The 21,330-nt window shown below is 37.6% G+C and overlaps 1 protein-coding gene across 21 annotated transcripts in view; it reads left to right on the top strand.

The window, feature by feature from the left end:
• The window catches only part of LOC129514638 (nebulin-like), a 201,565-nt gene that overhangs the window by 98,319 nt on the left and 81,916 nt on the right, over positions 1-21,330 (top strand). For all 21 annotated transcript variants that reach the window (XM_055333391.1, XM_055333376.1, XM_055333377.1 and 18 more), the window contains exons 72-89: positions 82-189; positions 1,207-1,518; positions 2,864-3,067; positions 3,535-3,639; positions 4,570-4,677; positions 5,954-6,265; positions 8,471-8,674; positions 9,990-10,094; positions 10,235-10,342; positions 10,713-11,024; positions 11,752-11,955; positions 12,786-12,890; positions 13,789-13,896; positions 15,517-15,828; positions 16,642-16,845; positions 17,721-17,825; positions 18,452-18,559; positions 19,799-20,110. In XM_055333391.1, the coding sequence (XP_055189366.1) occupies positions 82-189; positions 1,207-1,518; positions 2,864-3,067; positions 3,535-3,639; positions 4,570-4,677; positions 5,954-6,265; positions 8,471-8,674; positions 9,990-10,094; positions 10,235-10,342; positions 10,713-11,024; positions 11,752-11,955; positions 12,786-12,890; positions 13,789-13,896; positions 15,517-15,828; positions 16,642-16,845; positions 17,721-17,825; positions 18,452-18,559; positions 19,799-20,110 (3,336 nt within the window). The remainder of the gene's footprint in view (positions 1-81; positions 190-1,206; positions 1,519-2,863; positions 3,068-3,534; positions 3,640-4,569; positions 4,678-5,953; positions 6,266-8,470; positions 8,675-9,989; positions 10,095-10,234; positions 10,343-10,712; positions 11,025-11,751; positions 11,956-12,785; positions 12,891-13,788; positions 13,897-15,516; positions 15,829-16,641; positions 16,846-17,720; positions 17,826-18,451; positions 18,560-19,798; positions 20,111-21,330) is intronic.

A 21,330-nucleotide genomic window follows, 5' to 3' on the forward strand; every position in this document is an offset into this window, starting at 1 on the left:
TCCAAAGTAGTCTTTTGACAAAAATGCATTTTTAGAGTGAAAGTGAATACTATATCTAAAAGCCACTTTTTCTTTCCTCAGAACTTCTATCGCCAGGCCATGGAAGAAGCCAAGAAAGAAGGCTATGACTTGAGAAGCGACGCCATTCCCATCGTGGCTGCCAAGGCCTCTCGGGACATTGCCAGTGATGTACGAGCTGATCAAATCCTTCCCTTTTCTACCAACAGGCCAAGCCCCCTGCACAGGGGGTCATAGCTGGAAGTCTCTGTAGTCCTCATCCGTGGAGCTGTAGTAGTCCCCAGTCTTAACTGCCTTCATTGTACAAGCAAATAAATTGAGTATTTGAGATAGTAGGTAACCTGCCCAAGATTGTAAGCAGCATAGAGACGAGGCCTGGACTGGAATGTGGTTCTTTTGACTCTTGTCCTCTGGTCTTTGCTTAATAAGATTGAGCACCTTGATTAAAGCTAGGTAGAGATATGTTGAGCTTCTCGTAAAACCTCATAAGCTCTTCTCAGGATACACTCAAGACAAAGATGCCAGGAGAGAAGCAGGCTTTAACAGAACTCTCCCCCGTGACTTGAGGAATGACAGAGGATAGCTAAAAAGCTATGTGTCCTTGCTTGAGGGGTCGCACAAAATCAATATTCCTTTACCCTAAGAATGAAGACCCCAGATTCCTGGACAAACTTCAGTATTAATTAGAATAGTCACAAATTGTCAGTTTTTGTCGGTGGTTCTTTTTAATCATGATTTAAAAATACATAACATAAAATTTACTATCTTAACCATCTTCAAGTGTATAGTTCAGTAGTGTTGTAAGTGTATTCTCACTATTGTACAGCCTTCCAGAGCTTTTCATTATGTAAAACAGCATGTGATGAAACTCCCCTAGTGTCTTTTATTTATTTTTTTTTAAGATTTTATTTATTTGAGAGAGAAAGTATGAGCATGAGTAGGGGTCAGGGGATAGGCAGAGACAGAAGCAGACTCCCTGCTGAGGAGGGAGCCTGACTCAGGGCTTGATCTCAGGACCCATGAGATTATGACCAGAGCTAAAGGCAGCCGCTTAACCAACTGAGCCACCCAGGTGCCCTGAAATTCCTCTAGTGTCTTAAGGGTTTCATAGCAAAGCCTCATCACAAAAAGAATGACAGGAAATAGCCCTTGGTGCTCCCTCATTATTCACCGGTTTCTCTTTTTCAGTACAAATATAAGGAAGCTTATCGTAAGCAGTTGGGTCACCACATTGGTGCCAGAGCAGTACATGACGACCCTAAGATAATGTGGTCTCTGCACATTGCCAAAGTGCAGAGTGACCGTGAGTACAAGAAAGAATTTGAGAAATACAAGACCAGGTACAGCAGCCCAGTGGACATGCTTGGTATCGTTCAGGCCAAGCAGTGCCAGATCTTGGTCAGCGATGTGGACTATAAACATCCTCTGCATGAGTGGACCTGCCTGCCTGACCAGAATGACATCATCCAAGCTCGGAAAGCTTATGACCTCCAGAGCGATGTGAGTATCCCTGAGGCTGGTTCTGCATATTAAAAACAGATCTGAGACGTGTTCTTAGGTTCTGACAAATGTCAATGGACCGGGACTTATTTGTATATATTTTTAAAGATTTTATTTATTTATTCATAAGAGACACAGAAGGGGAGAGACACAGCCAGAGGGAGAAGCAGCTCTATGCAGGGAGCCTGATGTGGGACTCAATTCCAGGACTCCAGGATCACACCTTGAGCCAAAGGGAGATGCTCAACCGCTGAGCCACCCAGGCGTCCCTTATTATTTGTGTGTTTTAAACAATATGTGATTAAATGTTTAAAAAGAGTCTCCCATAGAAATCACTACAATTTACTTCAATTTTTCTTCCTCAAAAGTCATATGTAGAAGAGGAAATCAAATATATATTAGCAATTACCTACAGGTATATTTCTTGTGATTCAGGCTTCCTTTGCATGAGTTAGATGAGACTGAGTTCTCAAAGATCTATAACTGCACATTTTTGGCTAAAGAGATAGAACGTTGTGGGTGTGGATGGAGGTGGAAGAAGGAGGAACAGAAGTATACAATGCCAAGTTATTTTAATAAACATTTTATACCTACTGACAAGGAAATACTCTTCTAAACAGCATGTACTATTGAGAAGAAAATAAAATAAATAGGGTAATATCTAATATACTATGTTTACAACACCACATTACACACTCGATATTGTGATTTTGAAGATGGATATAAAGATGTTTTTAAAGTTCTCATTACACAAAAAAAAATGTAGGTATGTGTGAATGTTAACTAGACTTACTGTGACGATCATTTCACAATATATGCATATACTGAATCATGTGGTGCACTTGAAGCTAATATATTACATGTCAACTATATCGCAATTTTAAAAATGCAAGAGTGTGATTTGCAGAGGTTAACATTACTACGTGTTGAAACTCACTACTATAGTTTAATTTCACCTCTTTTCCCTTAAAAAACAAGAGGTCTTATGATTGCAACACTCACACAGCATTGGTCTGAGTTTGGGGTCTTACTGGAAGCTATTAGAGCACATTTTCCAAAGCTAAAGAAGCTCTGCTTTTGCGTAAACATCTTGTAATACCCTTGAAGGCAGGTGCCTTCTACTTTTTAGAAAAATTATTTCATCATTCTTGGTACAATCCTCTGTACCAAAAAATGCTCAGGGAAAAAAATATATTCTCAGGATTCAGTAATGCCTGTGAATGAGTGATCAGCTATGCTGGGAGCTTTATCTGTTCGTCAGTACTTTTTCATTTCTCTAGTATAGGCCATTTAGTGACTATGAATCTGAAATTTTAGTAAATGTTTCTTATCCATTGATTTGCAGAATTTATACAAGTCAGACCTTGAATGGTTGAAAGGCATTGGCTGGGTTCCAATTGGTTCCGTGGATGTTGTTAAAGCCAAGAGGGCCACCGAGATACTGAGTGATACGATCTACCGTCAGCGTCCAGAAACACTGAAATTTACCAGCATAACTGACACTCCGGAGCAGGTGCTGGCAAAGAGCAATGCTATAAATATGAGTAAGGTGAGTTTTTACTCCTCACTGCTAGATAGAGGAATTCACTGTAGAAAAAGGTAAAAAACAAAACAAAACAAAAAAAACCTGACATGTTACTGAATTCCTATAATTCCTTTAGGACTTATGATACCTTTAAAAATGATTTTTCCATTATAATACCATAGTTGCTTAATAATACTTTAAGACATTAAACTATGAGAAATACCAATTTCATAATTACAGAGTTTAAATACTATAACCCAATTACACTTCCAAATGGTTAAAGAATTTAAATAAGAAACAGTAACAACTGAGTCAATGAAATAGTAAACAAGTAAACTAAATACTCTAAGAACTAATAATTTACATGAAAAGTAGGAATTTATGCAACTTTAATAATTTTATTTCTACTTTTGTTAGAGGTACACATAATCAAAAAAAAAAAGTCTGTGCGTGCCAAAATAATTTTGCTCATCTTTTTTTTTTTCTCATAGCGCTTATATACTGAAGCCTGGGACAATGATAAGAAAACGATTCATGTCATGCCAGATACACCAGAAATCATGCTAGCCAAACTCAACAGCATAAACTACAGTGATGTGAGTAAACTATTGATCAAAAATGAACAGAAAGGCAAAAAAGAACCATTGTAACTATTTTCTTAGTGAAATATTTCAACTAATTTATTATACATAGTCCAAACTAATGTTGGTAGAAGAGAGTTGTCTATTGATTCAATTTTGGACTATGTGGTAGGTCCATGGTGTAGACCAGCTTTTACCAACAGGATACCAGGGAATGGAATGCTTATGGAGAAATATTTCAATAGGAATTATATTCCTAATGCCTTCCCCTCCCAACAAGTCAGTGTGAATGTCAACTCATTATTTGATTAAACAATTATTTAGCAGGCAGGTGCTGTACTGGAACCCAATGGATTATCATGCCCTGTATTATTTTGCTGCTTCAGGAATATTCTGATTACCATTTAATGTTCTTTGCAAGCATTTTCCTAGGCATCTCTTTCAGGAACAGCATTTTCATCAGGGCGATCATTCTGAAACCCTACTCAACAGATTGATCATGGTCTGTGATGATAGTCCATAGCAAAAAATGAGGAAAAAAATAAAATACGTTGGATTTTTCTTAAATCCAAATATATTCAATTTGAAAATAATGTCCTTATTTTTTTCTTTCTCTAGTATTAAGATGACCTTTCTTTGATATTAGGATGGTGAAAGTAAATAGTTATTTTTTTCTACATGTACTTATTTGGCAAAACAAAATTTTGGCAACCACATGTTGATCTCTCCCCCAATTCTTTTTTTTACTTTAACAATCAGTGAAATCCCAAAGTTTAGAACATGTGCCTTAAAAGTCCTTAGATAATTTTGTAGGAACCCAACCCACTCTCATACTTGATTTTGTAGATTTCTTTCTATAGTTTAAATGAGGACAGGGAAGATTTAATAATAAACAGCTTTATTTTTTATGAAAGGAGTTATGATTGATGACTCTCTTTTCTACAGAAACTCTACAAACTTGCTTTGGAAGAGTCAAAGAAGGAAGGCTATGACTTGCGTTTGGATGCCATCCCGATCCAGGCAGCCAAGGCTTCGAGAGAGATTGCTAGTGATGTAAGTTGATGTTTTTGGAAGAGGCATTTCTTACTCAAAGATGTTCCCAAATGGCAGTTTTATAATTTTTCTTGCCAGAATTGTGGTTGTCCCTACAAGTCTCAGCTTCATTTAGTGATTCCCACATGTAGAAAGTTGCAAATAAAAAAAGACTAAGAAAACCATAAGATACCGTGTCCATTATACCTGCTAATAAATCGGGGATAGAGGTATATTCTTTAAAAATGGTTGTTTTATAGACACTAAAAATGGGTTCATATTTTGGAGCCCCAGAAGTTGAGCAGCAATTGATGCAGATGTTTGTAGAAAACATTGAAAGCAAATGTAAGTCCCCCAACATACATGGGAATCCTTTCCTACTACTTCTATCTCCTTATTCTGGCATTAAAGGAAGACTAGTTGATGGATGCGTTTTAGAGTTTTCTTTCATCCTTTGTAAATTTTTAGTGAGGTTCTCCTACCAGAATACCCCTAACTCGTTGATAGGACAAATTGAGAAGTAAGCAAAGCTTTTCCTCAGCACCTACTTGTCTCTTCTCAGTAGCCCTTCCCTTCTCATGAGAAGCATCTCTTGAGGGTATCTAGGGCCCTCATTTTGTACCAGGCTTTCCATCTTCTGGAGGGGCCCCATGCCTGAGACTTAGGCTTCATTCCTTCTATTATCAAAACATTTTCTAGAAAAGCTCACACTGATCGTTTCATGGTAAAAATGGACCATAACATGTTATTCTTGAATTTTAAAAGTACAGAATGTTAACCTGAGGCATGACTCTCTCATGATGAAAGTTCAATGACATTACAGGTTAATAAGGGGAGATATCTTCTGGTGAGACTATCTAATGTAGCCCATTCTCTCAATCAGGGCATTCAGTATAAACTCTAATTACAAGAGAGATATTCTAACATATCTTTAATATATTTTTAGAAAAAAAATAGCCACATCTTTAAGTAGATATTCTTTTAGATTGTACAAGATCTTTTCTCTTTCCATGTTAAGTAATCAAATGTAAAGTAGGTAGTGTAGTTTAACAGAAGGGAAAAATATTAAGAACTAGTAGCTCTCACCTACTTGTGATGTCATTTTGAACAAATTGCCTAAAATCCCTCTTATAGAAGCCTTTAGGCTTCTACTTTATAAAATGGAGTCAATAACATTAACCTTTCTCCTTATGCTAGGAAGGAAAACTCCAAAGAAATAATGTGTATATGAAATTATAAGATGTTATATAAATGAGATGTTCTTATCATTAGGCTCCTATCACTTTTCTTTTTTCAGTACAAATACAAGGAAGGCTACCGCAAACAGCTTGGCCACCACATTGGGGCCCGAAATGTTGAGGATGACCCCAAGATAATGTGGTCAATACATGTGGCCAAGATCCAGAGTGACAGGGAGTACAAGAAAGACTTTGAGAAGTGGAAGACCAAGTTCAGCAGCCCCGTGGACATGTTGGGGTTGGTGCTGGCCAAGAAATGTCAGGTCCTCGTGAGCGACATAGACTACAAGCATCCCCTACATGAATGGATGTGCTTGCCTGACCAGAACGACATCATTCAGGCCCGGAAGGCATATGACCTTCAGAGCGATGTGAGTGGGTCTAAGCATGTGTTTGTTTATTTTAAAGATTTAAATAGCTTTATTAACCAGTTCATGAATGGGGCTGCAATCCATCCAGCAAGTAGAGAGTAACTCCAAAGAATTGTAAAAATGGAAGGTTTTTATTGGAAGGAGAGTAGGACAAGGAAGTTATTAGCATAAGAAAGGAAAGGATTGTTTCAGACAGGGTCACCTTCCCTTGGGGGGGAAGAGAAAGTGATCTTATCAGGTGAATTACCTTTCTTTTCTTTTGGGACTAGAGAGTGTCCATATGACAGATTACCTCTGTGGTGCTGACCACATCAGCACATATTTAAAAGATTTTTTTAAAGGGGTTCTAACTTTTCATGTCATGGAATCTTTTGGCAGTCCCTTGAGACCAGGCACAGCTTCTCAAGACAATGTCATGAGATGCACAAGATGCAGTATATATTATGTTTCAGAAGAAATTGATCAAATCAAGATATAGTTATGGAAGTATTAAATTGAATTTATGATGTAGTAATATGCATGCTTTTTTAACATTAAATAAAAGATCTAGCACTGGATTTAATAACAGTTTAATTTCAAAGAAGTAACGAGCATAAATATTTGAAGATGCCTGCAACAACTGTAATAGCATATGAAAATACTTGGGATTTTTATTGCTGACAAAGTCTCATATAGTGCTAATGCTACTGTGATCTGTAGCCTATACTTATAACTGAGAGAAATGCTGTATTTCAATTAGAGGTTAATAAAATTAAAGACATTATATTTTTCTGTTCAAGTTCATTGATGCCAGGTTCAGAATTGCTGGTTTAATACAATCTAAATTTCCAAATGAATTGACCACATTTTCATTTTTCTTATTGCTTAATTTAACCCATTACTTGTACAAGGAAGTTTAAGAGTGAACTGTACCTATTAAGATAATTTTTCTAAGAAGCTGAAAACAATATAACTCTCTAGAAACATGTGAGGCACTTTTGTTGTCCTCCAGCAGATTATCCCTGGGACTCTTTATATGTGTATATACACACACACACACACACACACACTATACCAATTACTACTTCATTGGTATAGTATCTCCTTGGTTTTTTGATCAGACTCTCACAAGCAGTCACTTTTGAAAGAATGATAAACATAGTGGCATTGTAAAAAAAAAAAAAAAAAAGAATTTTTCCCAAAAAGCCACACAAACAGAAAGAATGTTACCTTTACTGATGAGAAAATTTTTCCTTTAGCCAGTTATTTAAATTCAAAGAAGAAAAATGATGGAGAGATAAAATACATTTTTTCCTTGAATTATGACATAAGAAAGGGGATGGAGAATAAGTAAGATAAGAGTACAAAAATACAGGTACTCTTTGGTTTAGAAGCATGTATAGAGAATCACATGAAAAAAAGATGCCCTTTTTGTCGTCCCCAGAAAATGCATGAACTCAACATGTGATCAGCTAGTAGTGTTCATCTTTATGATATAGGGCCAGTGCCTGCTGGGATAGGAACAAGCCATATTCTGATGGAGCAGTATTCCCACACAGGGAGCACAGGCAATCGAATTGGAGAATGCTTTCTATCAGGTGGCAGTCACTAATTTCCTTAAAATGGTTTTGCATCAACGAAATTTCATATTGTTAGATTTTATGAGTCTTTACGTGCTGCCAAAGTGAGTACAGAGTTGAGGAGTCTTTATTTTATTTTATTTTATTTTATTTTATTTTATTTTATTTTATTTTATTTTATTTTATTTATTTTTTATTTTATTTTATTTTATTTTATTTTATTTTATTTTATTTTATTTTATTTTATTTTATTTTATTTATGTATGTATGTATGTATGTATGATAGTCACACACACACACAGAGAGAGAGAGACGCAGAGACACAGGCAGAGGGAGAAGCAGGCTCCATGCACCGGAGGCCTGACGTGGGATTCGATCCCAGGTCTCCAGAATCGCGCCCTGGGCCAAAGGCAGGCGCTAAACCGCTGCGCCACCCAGGGATCCCTGAGGAGTCTTTAAACCAGCAAACATTGGCTACCTTCAGCGACAGAGTGTTGGGCTAGCCACTCTACAGCAAAGTCAGTCAGTCTTGGGTCTTCCCAGAAATTCACACAGTAAGATTCAGAGCTATACAGTGTCTCTATATGCTAACTCCAGGTCAGACACCAGGCTGTCTAGGTAATATTTAGCATTATTTCATTTTCAGGTTATTTACAAGTCTGATCTGGAGTGGCTGAGGGGCATTGGATGGGTGCCCATTGGTTCTGTAGAGATCGAGAACGTGAAGAGAGCTGGAGAAATCCTGAGTGAAAGGAAGTACCGCCAGCCAGCAGACCAGCTCAAATTCACATGCATTACAGACACCCCAGAGATTGTCCTGGCAAAGAATAATGCCCTGACGATGAGCAAAGTGAGTATCCAACTGTTTCCATTTCCTGAGTTCTACCTTCCATGGACTTGGCTCATAAAGTGAGAAACGCCCTAAAGGGTTTTCAGAGAAAGGAGAGGTAATGGGCCTGATTCTCACACATGTCTTCAACAGAGCATCTATTTGATTTCTAGTTGGACCTGCATGTGCTTCTCAACACTGTATCCCCCAGTTCTCTGTGTGCACGAGGAAGCATAGCCTGGGATAATTTCTTGGGAGTAATGCACGTACTCTTCTGAGCAGTGACATGGAGGCATCCATCGATCCATTACTTGTCCTTGTACATTCTTCTAGGCAGAGCAGACTCAAACCACTGACTTCTCTTTATGCCTCCTAGAAGGAATAAACAGCCCTTTAGTATTTTGTTCTGAACTCTGGGAGACCGTGTTTATAGCAATGCCAGTGAACAACTCAAATTAGTTCCTTGGTTTGCTCTTCCATGTTTGATTGTGGAAGTCTACTTTAGGAAGTGAGCTGCTACTTTTGCTTTTAGTGTCATTACACAGGATAGATAATCACTTCTTTTTTCTGGAGTTCTAGCAATCTGTTTATTGATACTGGGCTCATTCTTTATATGAGGACCTTGGAGGTCCTTAATATTCACATTTTAGATTGAATTGAACTTACCTGAATTCTTCTGCACCTGCTTGGACATCTTCCAACATTGGGTGCTCAATGCAGAGTATGACATCAACTCTCAGCAAAATCCAAAGCTTGAAGTATTAAAACCCCCAAAATTCTATTTTATCCCAGGTCTATCACAGCAACTACAGTGATAAGAATAGGAAACACCATAAAATCTGCCGAGTGCCTACTAAGACTCTGGCATCTTACATATGTTATGGTTAATCTTCAAAAGCACTCAGTAAAAATATGATTATCTACCTCTTAGAAATGAGGAATTTAAGGCATTATGTACCTTTCTCAAGATTACACAGCTTGGACATAGTGGAATTGGGTTTGAATTTGGGATTAACTCTGGAGTCTAGGGACTTCTACTATATCATAATACTATAGCCGGGTTCCATCCTTGGAGGTCCTATGAGTAAGCTTGAGATTCACTGGAAGAGAAGAATTAATAATTGAAACCATTATATCACTTCATATTAGCTATGAAGCTATCATATGGCAGCTTAAATATCATGTTTCACTCTCCCCAGTACCCTTTTGCTTCCCTCACCTGTAAAATAGCCTTACGAGGGCTTTTAGGATTTTTTTAACACTAAAATGTGTTAAATTTGAAAATAACTGTAATGTATGAGCTTTAACAAAGGGTTTTACCTCACTTCCCCCATAGCATTTATATACAGAAGCTTGGAATGCTGACAAAGCCTCCATCCATGTGATGCCAGACACCCCAGAAATCATATTGGCCAAGAGCAATTCTGCCAATATCAGCCAAGTAAGAAGCTTCCTGATTATCTCTTAAGCCTTTCTCGGATTCATTAACCTACTTCTACCTTACACTTTCCTGTCTGGAATTGGCCTATTAACTTTTCTAAACCACTCTTATTTTTCTGTTATGTATTATCCTCTATCTAGAAACTTTACACCAAGGGATGGGATGAATCAAAGATGAAGGACTATGATCTGAGGGCTGATGCTATTTCCATCAAAAGTGCCAAGGCCTCAAGGGACATCGCCAGTGATGTAAGTGGCCTTTATCTAACCCCCTTTGGTGTCACGCTGCAGAATGGCCACTGTGAGGCCGGTTGGCCACATTTTGCAATTGTTTCCACATGTATTCCCTACTCCTGCTTCCTACTTTCTTTGACTTTTTCCCTTTGTTGTCACAGAGAAGAATAGTTTGGAATTGTAGCTGGAAGGCCTGCACCAGTGAAGATAAATGAATATACCACCGTTATGCTTATGATAGAGCTTAAGATTATTCAGAGATGCCAAAATGTTTGTGATATGAAGTTCTTATCCATTTTCTTGTGGGTGTTCACGTTTTCTGCAGTTGTTGGCATGTATACAGTCTTAAAACTAGGTTTCTAAAGCTGCATTTCTCTCATTTTAGTACAAATACAAAGAAGCATATGAGAGACAGAAAGGCCACCACATTGGAGCCCAGAGTGTTGAAGATGATCCCAAGATTATGTGTGCCATACATGCAGGGAAGATTCAAAGTGAAAGGGAGTACAAGAAGGAATTCCAGAAATGGAAGACCAAATTCAGTAGCCCAGTGGACATGTTAGGCATCGTGATGGCCAAGCAATGTCAAACTTTGGTCAGTGACATTGATTATCGAAATTACCTACATCACTGGACATGCTTACCTGATCAAAACGACATTATCCAAGCAAAGAAGGCCTATGAACTGCAGAGCGATGTACGTAACACAAACTTTGGGAAAGACGGAATGAGAGGGCATAGATTTATTAATTGTCCACTCCTGTGGACCCTTCTGTGAATAGACTCCTCTGGACCCTTGTGTGAATAGACTCATGGATTATGCACTGCACACACACAGGAGGGCACCACTCGCATTGTTTAATACATAACCCATATTCAGGAGTTATGCCCTAGGAATCAAAGAATAGAGATGAAGAATCCTACTTAGGCCATGTCTTTCATTTACTGGCCTAGATTCCAGACTGTTTTCTTCATGTCATCTGTACTTTCTGGCAATGAAAATATATTGCCAACAAACACAAATTATCTGACTACTTTTAAAGTAACTGCCACTATTGTACTATATCCACGGACCAAAGTTTTCTTCAGTTATTATAGAATTAAAATGGAATGAGATTCAACAAAATTTCCTTTATAAAAGTGTTTTCAGTTCTATAATTTTTTGGAAATATCAAATAATTACCAAGAAATTCAATATTATTACGATTTTATCACTCCTCACAGCTAGGATATATAATTATGCTTTTACAAATTACTGTGTCATTGATATTAAAACCCCTGAGTCCTGTAAAATCGCAGGTCCTACTTTTTTAGAACTACCATCTTCTGTGCTTATCAACCCCTAGATTCCATGTACTTTATTTTTCAATTATGAGATGGTGTGTCTAACCATAGAACATAATTTCTGTCTAACATCTTTGTAGAGTGTATATAAGGCAGATCTGGAGTGGCTGCGTGGCATCGGCTGGATGCCAGAAGACTCAGTAGAAATGAACAGAGTGAAGAATGCTCAAGGCCTGGTGAATGAAAGACTTTACAGAACGCGGCCAGAGGCCTTGAAATTCACTTCCATTGTTGACACTCCAGATGTTGTCCTGGCAAAAGCCAATTCTCTGCAAATAAGTGAGGTAAGAACCATCCTATTACCAAGCATTCCTTTTGCAGGACTCTGTTTTCAAAGGATGCCACCCAAACTGAACAAGTAGACTGTTCCCCTTGGAAGACTTATAGTGAGGGGAGCAATTCTAAGAATCTGTTGACAAGTTTGGTAAAAGCACATGCAAAGTAGAACAAATATTTCTTTAACTCCTATTAAATACTAAAACACGTAGCATAATGCTGCATTTTAAATGGTTTGACATTGTATTGGTCGGGGTTCTCCAGAGAAATAGAGCCAATAGGTGATGTCGATACGTATAGATACATATAGATATGTGTGTATGTACGTGTATAGATGTGTGTACGTATATATGAGAGATGTAGATAGATCTATAGACAATGTCTGTATACATACACATACACAGAGGAAGAGAGCTTTATGTGATGGAACTGGGCCATATGTTTATGGAGGCTGGCAAGCCTAAAACCTGCTGAAAAGGCTGGAGACCTAGCAGAGAGTCACAGTTCAGGTCCAAAGGCAGTTTGCCGACAAAGTTCCTTCTTGCTCCGCAGAGGTCAGTCTTTTCTCTATTAAGGCCTTCAGCTGTTTGGACAAGACCCAACCACATTACAGAGGGTAGTCTACTTTACCAAAGTCTACTGAGAAGAACGTTAATCTCATCTGCAAACTACCTTCACAGAAACATCTTTAATGATGTATGACTAAATATCTGGGTATTGTGGCCTAAGCCAAGTTAACACATATAATTAACCACCCAAAAATTTTTTTCAGGTTAGTCTCTAAGTCTTAATGTTTCACATATTCACTACTCAAGTAATATTTCCCTTCTCTCCACAGAAACTATATCAAGATGCATGGAATAAAGATAAAACCAACATCACCATTCCTTCTGACACGCCAGTCATGCTGCAGGCCCATATAAATGCCCTGCAAATCAGCGATGTAAGAGGCATAAATATGAAGTGAAAATACCTTCATAGGAAAATATATGTCAGCTTTGGGAGTGTGGTATAATGGACAAATTACCTATCTTAGAAATGTGTACAGCTTTTGGTGCTAAACATTTTCTCTTTAGCTTCCATTCCTAATGCAATATGAATGGAAATTCTCTCTTTTAAATGTTAGTTTAAATACATGGCTGGGTCCCAGGACTACAAAGAGTTGGAATATCTGAATTCTATTGTTGTCTTCCTTTCAATCTTGAAAGCATTGTTCTATATCCAATGTCCATAGCTCAGTTTCATCATATATTGAGAATATTGAAACACCTAGTTGAATTTCTCTTACTTGAGGGAGTAAGAGGTGACAGTCTAATTTATCTTTATAGGTTTTTGATTGATCCAGAACATTATTGTTTGACATTTCAAAGCCATTAGCTTTGTGTCTTATTTTCCATGTCAGAAAGTTAAAAGACAATTTTAAGTCATATCCAAAGGATAAGATATCTATATCACATCCCTTTAGCAGGGACCTCTGAAAAGTCAAAAGGCAACATTAGGAAAAAAAAATCTTACCGGACCTTACATGATACCTTGATGAAGGTTTTGTAGCTTCACAGTTGATTCTTAGTTTCCATGTATTGTGTGTTGGGGTATTTTCAGATGTGTACCGTATTGTGATGAAGACAAGTATTCAAACATTTAGTAGATCTAGATGTTTAGCTTTAAAATCTTAGTTCAGAAGTATCCTGCAGTCTATTAAGGAAATAGCCAATAACCAGAGGAACTCAGAAATGCCTGTTTTTCCTTATCCTGTCTTCATTTACATTTTGTCATATTCATATTTTGAGTATTCACTTATTTTCAATTTTTGTAAACAAACCTGTGTTTTCCCTCAATAGAAACTTTACCAAAAAGACTGGAATGAGACCAAGCAGAAAGGCTATGACTTCAAGGCAGATGCCATTGAAATCAAGCAAGCCAAAGCCTCCAGAGATATTGCCAGTGAGGTATGGCCTCTATTTCCTTGTGGTTTATCTCTTCTTTTAACAAATAGAGTTTTTGTTTTTTTAAGAATTGAGGGGGGAGGTTACAAAAAAATCTATGTAAACAATTTTGTTTTGCACTAAAGACTTTTCTCTATTTAAAAAAGATTTTCTCTATTTAAAGACATTAGAATGGGGTCACCTGGGTGGCTCATACAGTTAAGCATCTCCCTTCAGCTCAGGTCATAATCTCAGGGTCCTGGGATCAAGCCCCATGTCAGGTTTTGTGCTCAGTGGGGAGCCTGCTTCTCCCTCTCCCTCTGCCTGCTGCTCCTCCTGCCTGTGTTCATGCTCTCTCTCATTCTCTCTCCCTGTCAAATACATCTTTAAAAAAATAAAAACATTAAAATGGAATGAAGCACATTAAGGTTAGCATAGATGAGGTATGTGTATAACGTCTTGGTTGTTTCTAAGTAGAAGTGAAAAAAAAACACGAAGAATCTATGCAGAATTCTTGGGGAAAATTCAGGAACCAATAGATTTGATTATTGACCAGTGTCATTTTATCCCCCAAATATTTATGACATTCTCCATAAATATAGATCGCAGTTGAAAGTTTCATGTAAGACAAGACTGAAATCACATTTTATACATAAGATTTTATACTGGAGGCTTATGTATAATGCTCTCAGCAACCTTTTGAAGTTCGTTTAATGGTAATTTAAAAACTTAGTCAAAATAATTATCCTACCAAGCTCCCTACCTCCCACCCTCAGCTCCAAATCTTTAAGCAATCCGGTTCCCTTTGTCTGGGTTCTTCTCTATTTTTTATCTTGTGTATCCACCTGTTTCTTCCCTCTTATTTCTCATTTTTATCTCTAAATACAATAGCCAATCTATAGTATCTGCCTTATTCCCGCTTGTCTCTCCCTCCCTTTTGTCCAAACTTTTCTATGTTATCCAAATATAGAAAAGAAAAGACATTATCTTACTCTTGTCCTAAGACACTTTTAGGACAAGTGTGAACAAGATGGAAACTCTTGTTCCCAGGCCTTTTGTTGTCATCTAATTCAAACCAATGACCTTGCTTCCATTCTTGTGAAATATGCACCTTTTTACCTGTCTCCAAAACCACACAAATAACTTTTTCCTACTGAGGTATTGTTAGTACTCTTGGGGGACCAACTGACTTAATGTTCCACCATTCAGGCAACCTTGAAGACCCATGATTACACCCACTGTGTCTTATTTTCCACATCTGAAAAATGTAATAATAATAATAGTATGTACTTCACAGAGATGTTGGGAAGATTAAATGGTATTGTAGTTGTTACTAAACTATTTTTTACTAAAAAAAAATCAGTTTCACACGGATCAACCTCATACATTTGAAGCACTCATAATAGTGTCTGGTGTATAGTCATTGCTCAGTAAATGTCAGCTATAATTTTTTGTAACTTATTCACCATACTATTTCCTTCCTGATTTATTCCCATTCTCTATCAAACTACCTAAAATAGCCCTATTTTCCTCAAAGTGAACTGAAATATATAATGACTGCCAATATTTGGAAAACATTTAATGAAAAGTCCTCTTACTACATTATTTTCATATGTCTGTTTATCTGATTTTTCACCACTTTAGTACAAGTACAAAGAAGGTTACCGTAAGCAACTGGGCCACCATGTGGGTTTCCGCACCCTACAAGATGACCCCAAATTGGTATGGTCTATACACGCTGCCAAGATCCAGAGTGACAGAGAATACAAGAAAGCTTATGAGAAGTCTAAAGGAATTCACAATACACCATTGGACATGATGTCAATTGTTCAGGCCAAGAAGTGCCAGGTCCTGGTTAGCGATATTGATTATCGCAATTATCTGCACCAGTGGACATGTTTGCCAGATCAGAATGATGTGATCCAGGCTAAGAAGGCCTATGAACTGCAGAGTGATGTGCGTATATTTTTTTTGATATGCGTATATTTATCACCAGACTCTTGGGGGAGATGTGTGTCTCTGTGAATAGCGTCATGGTGTACTCCCTAGGGATATAATTTAAGTGGTAATCTTAATAGAACCTAACATAATCTGTATATTTCATGGTTATAGAATCATTTGGAACATTGTCTTGTGGAGGATTCCTTCTTATGTGCCAAGGTCTTATTTTTTTAAGACAAAAAAACCTCTTATTCTATGTAATTAGATAGAAAATTTCAGTCCCAATTGTTTTTAACCCATTATGTTTGCATAATCAGATATCTAAATTTCAGAAATAAATTTGAATGTAAGGAAATGTTGGATTTTAAGTTTATCTGGTACATATAGAAAAAATGTACATGTACATATATTTATAGAGTGGTGTATACAGATAAAAGTATGTATTTTTTCCTCAGTATATATGCCTCTGAAGACCTTATTCTCCCAAATTCTTACAGATGTTATTCTCAGTAGTGCAAAAAAGGCAGATTTCAAGTAGTGAGCACAGATGCTCAACCTTGTATAAAAACAAAACAATGTGCCATTGCTGTGATTCCACAAGGGTCACTCGTCAGCCCTGCTCCAATTCCTGTAGGATTACGTGAACTTCTCCCAGAGATGTGTGCCAGAGATATAACACCCAAATATTAATATTTAATGTTGATCCTTCCATTCCATGGGACTGGCCACCCAGCTAGTTTAAATAGAGGTAGTGTGTGGCCTGCTGGCATCGTGGTCTAGTGAGCAGACTTGACTCTTTTGAACTCTGTGGTCCCTTCCTTCATACAGAACGTGTACAAATCAGACCTGGAATGGTTAAAGGGTATAGGATGGTTGCCAGAGGGTTCTGTGGAAGTGATGAGAGTGAAGAATGCCCAGAATCTCCTGAATGAGAGGTTGTATCGTATAAAGCCTGAGGACTTCAAATTCACCAGCATTGTTGATACCCCTGAAGTCATCCAGGCAAAGATCAATGCTGTACAGATCAGTGAGGTAAGCGGGGTTGATGATGCGTATGATGCGTTCGGACGTATTGAAGAAGTCTCCATAAGAACTGTGTGACATTTAAGTTGCTACTACCAGGATTAGAACCTTGAACATTCATGTATCCAGATAGAATTTCACAGTCAATCAATTAATGGTATCCACAGTTCAGTTACCTAGATGACTCTTTGACATAGATGCGGTGGGCATCTTTATATTCCGCAAACTCTGATACACATTCTGAATACATTTTGAGGTCTTGCTTGTAATGCAAGTCTACTAGGTAATGCCATGATCACAGAACTACCACCTTTTATTGCTTTTTAATCATGAGGGAAATTGAAAAGTCCAAGGGTGGCCTGAATATTAGATACTGTGATAGTTATTTGGGCCAAGAAAGCCAGGATTTTATTAGTGATGTGGATTATCATAGTTACCTGCCATGTAGGTTTACCTGCCAGATGATTACATGTGACTTAATGAAAAAGGATCATTTTACTACTGTATTTCTGATTCATTTTCCACTTATATTACATCATACATCAATGTATTCTTCTTGTTGGAGTCATTATTGGCACCTTTTAAATAACACAAATGAAGGGGTGCCTGGGTGGTTCAGTCAGTTGAGCATTCGATTCTTGATCTCAGCTCAGGTCTTGATCTTAAGGTCGTGAGTTCAAGCTCCATGTTGGGCTCCATGCTGCTGTGGAGAGTACTTAACAACAACAACCAAAAAAATTCACACAATGAAAATAAAATGTAATCTAGATTTATATCATTGATATCTGCGAACATCCAAAGAGAACTGTTAATTGTCCCTATAATTTTATTCGTGCAGTAATTGGCCTATTTACTTATCAACCACCTTTTTTCCTTTTTACCAGCCATTGTATCGTGATGCCTGGGAGAGAGAGAAAGCGAATGTGAATGTGCCAGCGGACACTCCAGGGATGCTGCAGTCCAAGATCAATGCCATACAGATCAGTGATGTAAGGAGCTACACACTCACTTGGTTTACACAATATTTTCTGCCTCACTGAAACTTAAGTTGGTATGTTCCAGAGGAAATTTAGCAAAAGGCATTTCCCTATCATTCCTTTGATTTCTAGTATTTAAACAAATGAGAAGTGCCACGTGTGAGCACCCATGTACACAGGCATGCGTATGCATATGCATGTTGTGTTTATAAATAGAGATGTGTGTCCTTTGTTGGAAGGAAAAATGCACTGCTTTCACCAAAAACACCACATAAAAACATACATATGCAAGTATAGTATTACTTGGTTCTCTTTTTAGTGGCCCATCATTGATTTTTCCTTTTAAAGCCGAACGCTATGTATTTTTCTCATTTTTACATGATTTACTGTCTCCTAATTTCTTTCTTGAAAAAAATGAACTTTACTAAATTGCATTTAAAACTCTACTGGAAAAAAATAAAAAGAAATAAAAATCTAATGGAACTTAATTTCATTAAGTTAAGAAACCAGCCTATTTTATAAATCTTAAGGGGAGACTAATTTTCCATGTGACTTAACAGGTTTTCTTACACATCAGTAAGGCTGACTCAGTGGCTCCCTCTTCAGATTAACTGTGGCATTGCAATCTCCATTTGCAGAAACATTATAAACAAGCTTGGGAAGATGTCAAGATGACAGGTTATGACCTGCGGGAAGATGCCATCCCAATTCAGCACGCCAGGGCTTCCAGGGATATCGCCAGTGATGTGAGAGCTCCTTTTTTCCCAGCCTTAACCAACACTAATAGATGACATATGGGAGTCAATACTTTTCTAATCTTTAGCTTAATTCCCAATACACTTAAGTAGAATGGAGATCATCGTGATTAGTGTCTTGCTTTGAAATCTCAAATCTAAGAATAACTTGTACAACAGTTCGGTGCCCCTTTTGCATCGGGCTTGGTTCTGTTCTTCTTATGTTTAAGCACAGGTTTTTATTTTCTTTTCACTATCTTCTCAAAATCATGTAATTTACAAGCACTTCTAAAAATTCAATGGATACAAAAAGTTCTGTTTCTTGAAGTGCAGCATACATAAGTTTCTCCTGTGATAATTTTATTTTTTTTTTAATTTTTTTGTTTATGATAGTCACACACAGATAGAGAGAGAGAGGCAGAGACACAGGCAGAGGGAGAAGCAGGCTCCATGCACCGGGAGCCCGATGTGGGATTCGATCCCGGGTCTCCAGGATTGCGCCCTGGGCCAAAGGCAGGCGCCAAACCACTGCACCACCCAGGGATCCCTCCTGTGATAATTTTAAACATACAGAATGTTCTTGTCCAGTGGATGGACAAGCATTTTTAAAAAGTTATATGTTAAAATGTGCTAGAAATATATTTTTCCATTTACGGGATTATAAATTTTAGAATAAAAATATTTCGAAGTTTACACTTTAGTTTATAGACTAGAATCTTTGTTTAAATAAATTTAAAGTATGAAGCACTGGTGCTACTTGATTGTGGCAAAACGTGAAGGTAGTAGACAGTGACTCAAGGTTGGGAAACACTAGATAAGCCTATATTGGGGATAATCTAGAAGCACACTTCTTGCCTTAGAGATGCTCATAATGTATTCATGCATGTGGACATAGAAGATAAACCAATGTGTTAAGAATCATAAAACTTAGGGATCCCTGGGTGGCGCAGCGGTTTGGCGCCTGCCTTTGGCCCAGGGCGCGATCCTGGAGACCCGGGATCGAATCCCACATTGGGCTCCCGGTGCATGGAGCCTGCTTCTCCCTCTGCCTGTGTCTCTGCCTCTCTCTCAATCTGTGACTATCACAAATAAATAAAAAAATTTAAAAAAAGAATCATAAAACTTAGAGTATGGACTTAAAAACAGTGCCCAAAAGAGGCTAATGTAGGGGAGATGGACTTATTTGGAGCAGACTGTTTAGAAAAAGTGAACTGAGAAAAATGACTCTTCTTTTTTGTTCACATATACCAGTATCTATACAAAACCGCTTACGAGAAACAGAAAGGCCATTATATTGGATGTCGCAATGCCAAAGAAGACCCTAAGCTGGCTTGGGCAGCAAGTGTGTTAAAAATGCAGAATGACAGGCTGTACAAAAAGGCCTACAATGACCACAAGGCCAAGATCTCCATCCCAGTGGACATGGTGTCCATCAATGCTGCCAAAGAAGGCCAGGCCTTAGCAAGTGATGTGGATTATCGCCAGTACCTGCACCACTGGTCTTGCTTTCCCGACCAGAATGATGTGATCCAAGCCAGGAAAGCCTACGACCTGCAGAGTGATGTAAGTTGTTGCTTGTGCAGAGAGTACCAGCCGAGGTGTCTGAGTAGTGAGCTGTTCTCTAGGGAGAAAGCCTTCCACAGCTTTGCCTGGTCATTCCTCCTAGGCCTTGGGAAAATACAACTCCCTAATAAGCCCTTCCCTTTAGTGTTTTATCAACTTTACTGAATGCCTACCTTACTGCTAGGCTTATTTAGAAAGTTTTCTTTTTTACTGTTGGTGGTGCTACCAGAATTTTTCTGTAGATTCCTTAATGTGTGCTGTGTTTGTAGTTTCCTAAACATGAAAATTCCCATGGCCTCTCAATTGAAGAATGACAGGAATATTTCCTTAAAATTAATTTCAAAGGTTAGCAGCATGCTCCAAACTCCCTAGTTTCCCTTAATGTAGTAGTCTTCACAGTGTGGTGTTTCATTAGTTTACCTAAAGTGTTTTTAGATTTATTTATATTTTTTGCTCATTCTATTGGAAATCATGGGTTCTTTTAATTATTTAAACTTGTTCCCATGAACTTCAAGGAATGCTTTCTCATAATGAATAAATTTGATATAGAAAAGTATACCCATCTTGAAATGAGTTGCCAAGTGGTGGATTTAGGCCAGTTTTTAGAGAAATGCAGTCTGTGCATTAACCTGAATAACATTAGTATACGAAGGAATGCATATGAATCAAGTTTCTAAAGAATGAGAAAGGGAAACTTCAAAATCTGTATGTAATCCTTTTTGGGAATCCCTTCTTTTGAATTTTGGGTATCCATCATACTTTATACGCTAAAACATAAAATGTCCTTCTTCACTAAGATAGAAGTTTTACTCCATAATTCACTCCTCATACTATCTTTCTAGCTTGTTATTTGTATCCTATTAACTAGTTACTAAAATACCATTTCTGAAGAACAGAATGATTTTTTTATGAAATTAATAACTTGTATTTGACATAGAGCAATTTTATCTGGTTAACCACTTACCTGTATCTGAGAAAACAAGTTCAAATAACCAAGAAAATGTAAATCCTAATTCAAAAGGAAGTGCTATCTTGGGAAAATGAAAAGCCAACTGAGATCAAAATTGTGGAACCAGGGATTGAATTCTTTGTTTTAAAATTAAAGTACAGTCTACATAAGTAAAGTACATAATATCACATTAGTTTCAAGTGTAAAACATAGTGATTCAACCAGTCTTTGCTCACCAGAAGTGTAGCTACCGTCTGTGACCATACAGTGC

The sequence above is a fragment of the Nyctereutes procyonoides genome, unplaced genomic scaffold (assembly GCF_905146905.1).
Source record: "Nyctereutes procyonoides isolate TBG_1078 unplaced genomic scaffold, NYPRO_anot_genome, whole genome shotgun sequence".
Taxonomy (NCBI): Eukaryota; Metazoa; Chordata; class Mammalia; order Carnivora; family Canidae; genus Nyctereutes; species Nyctereutes procyonoides.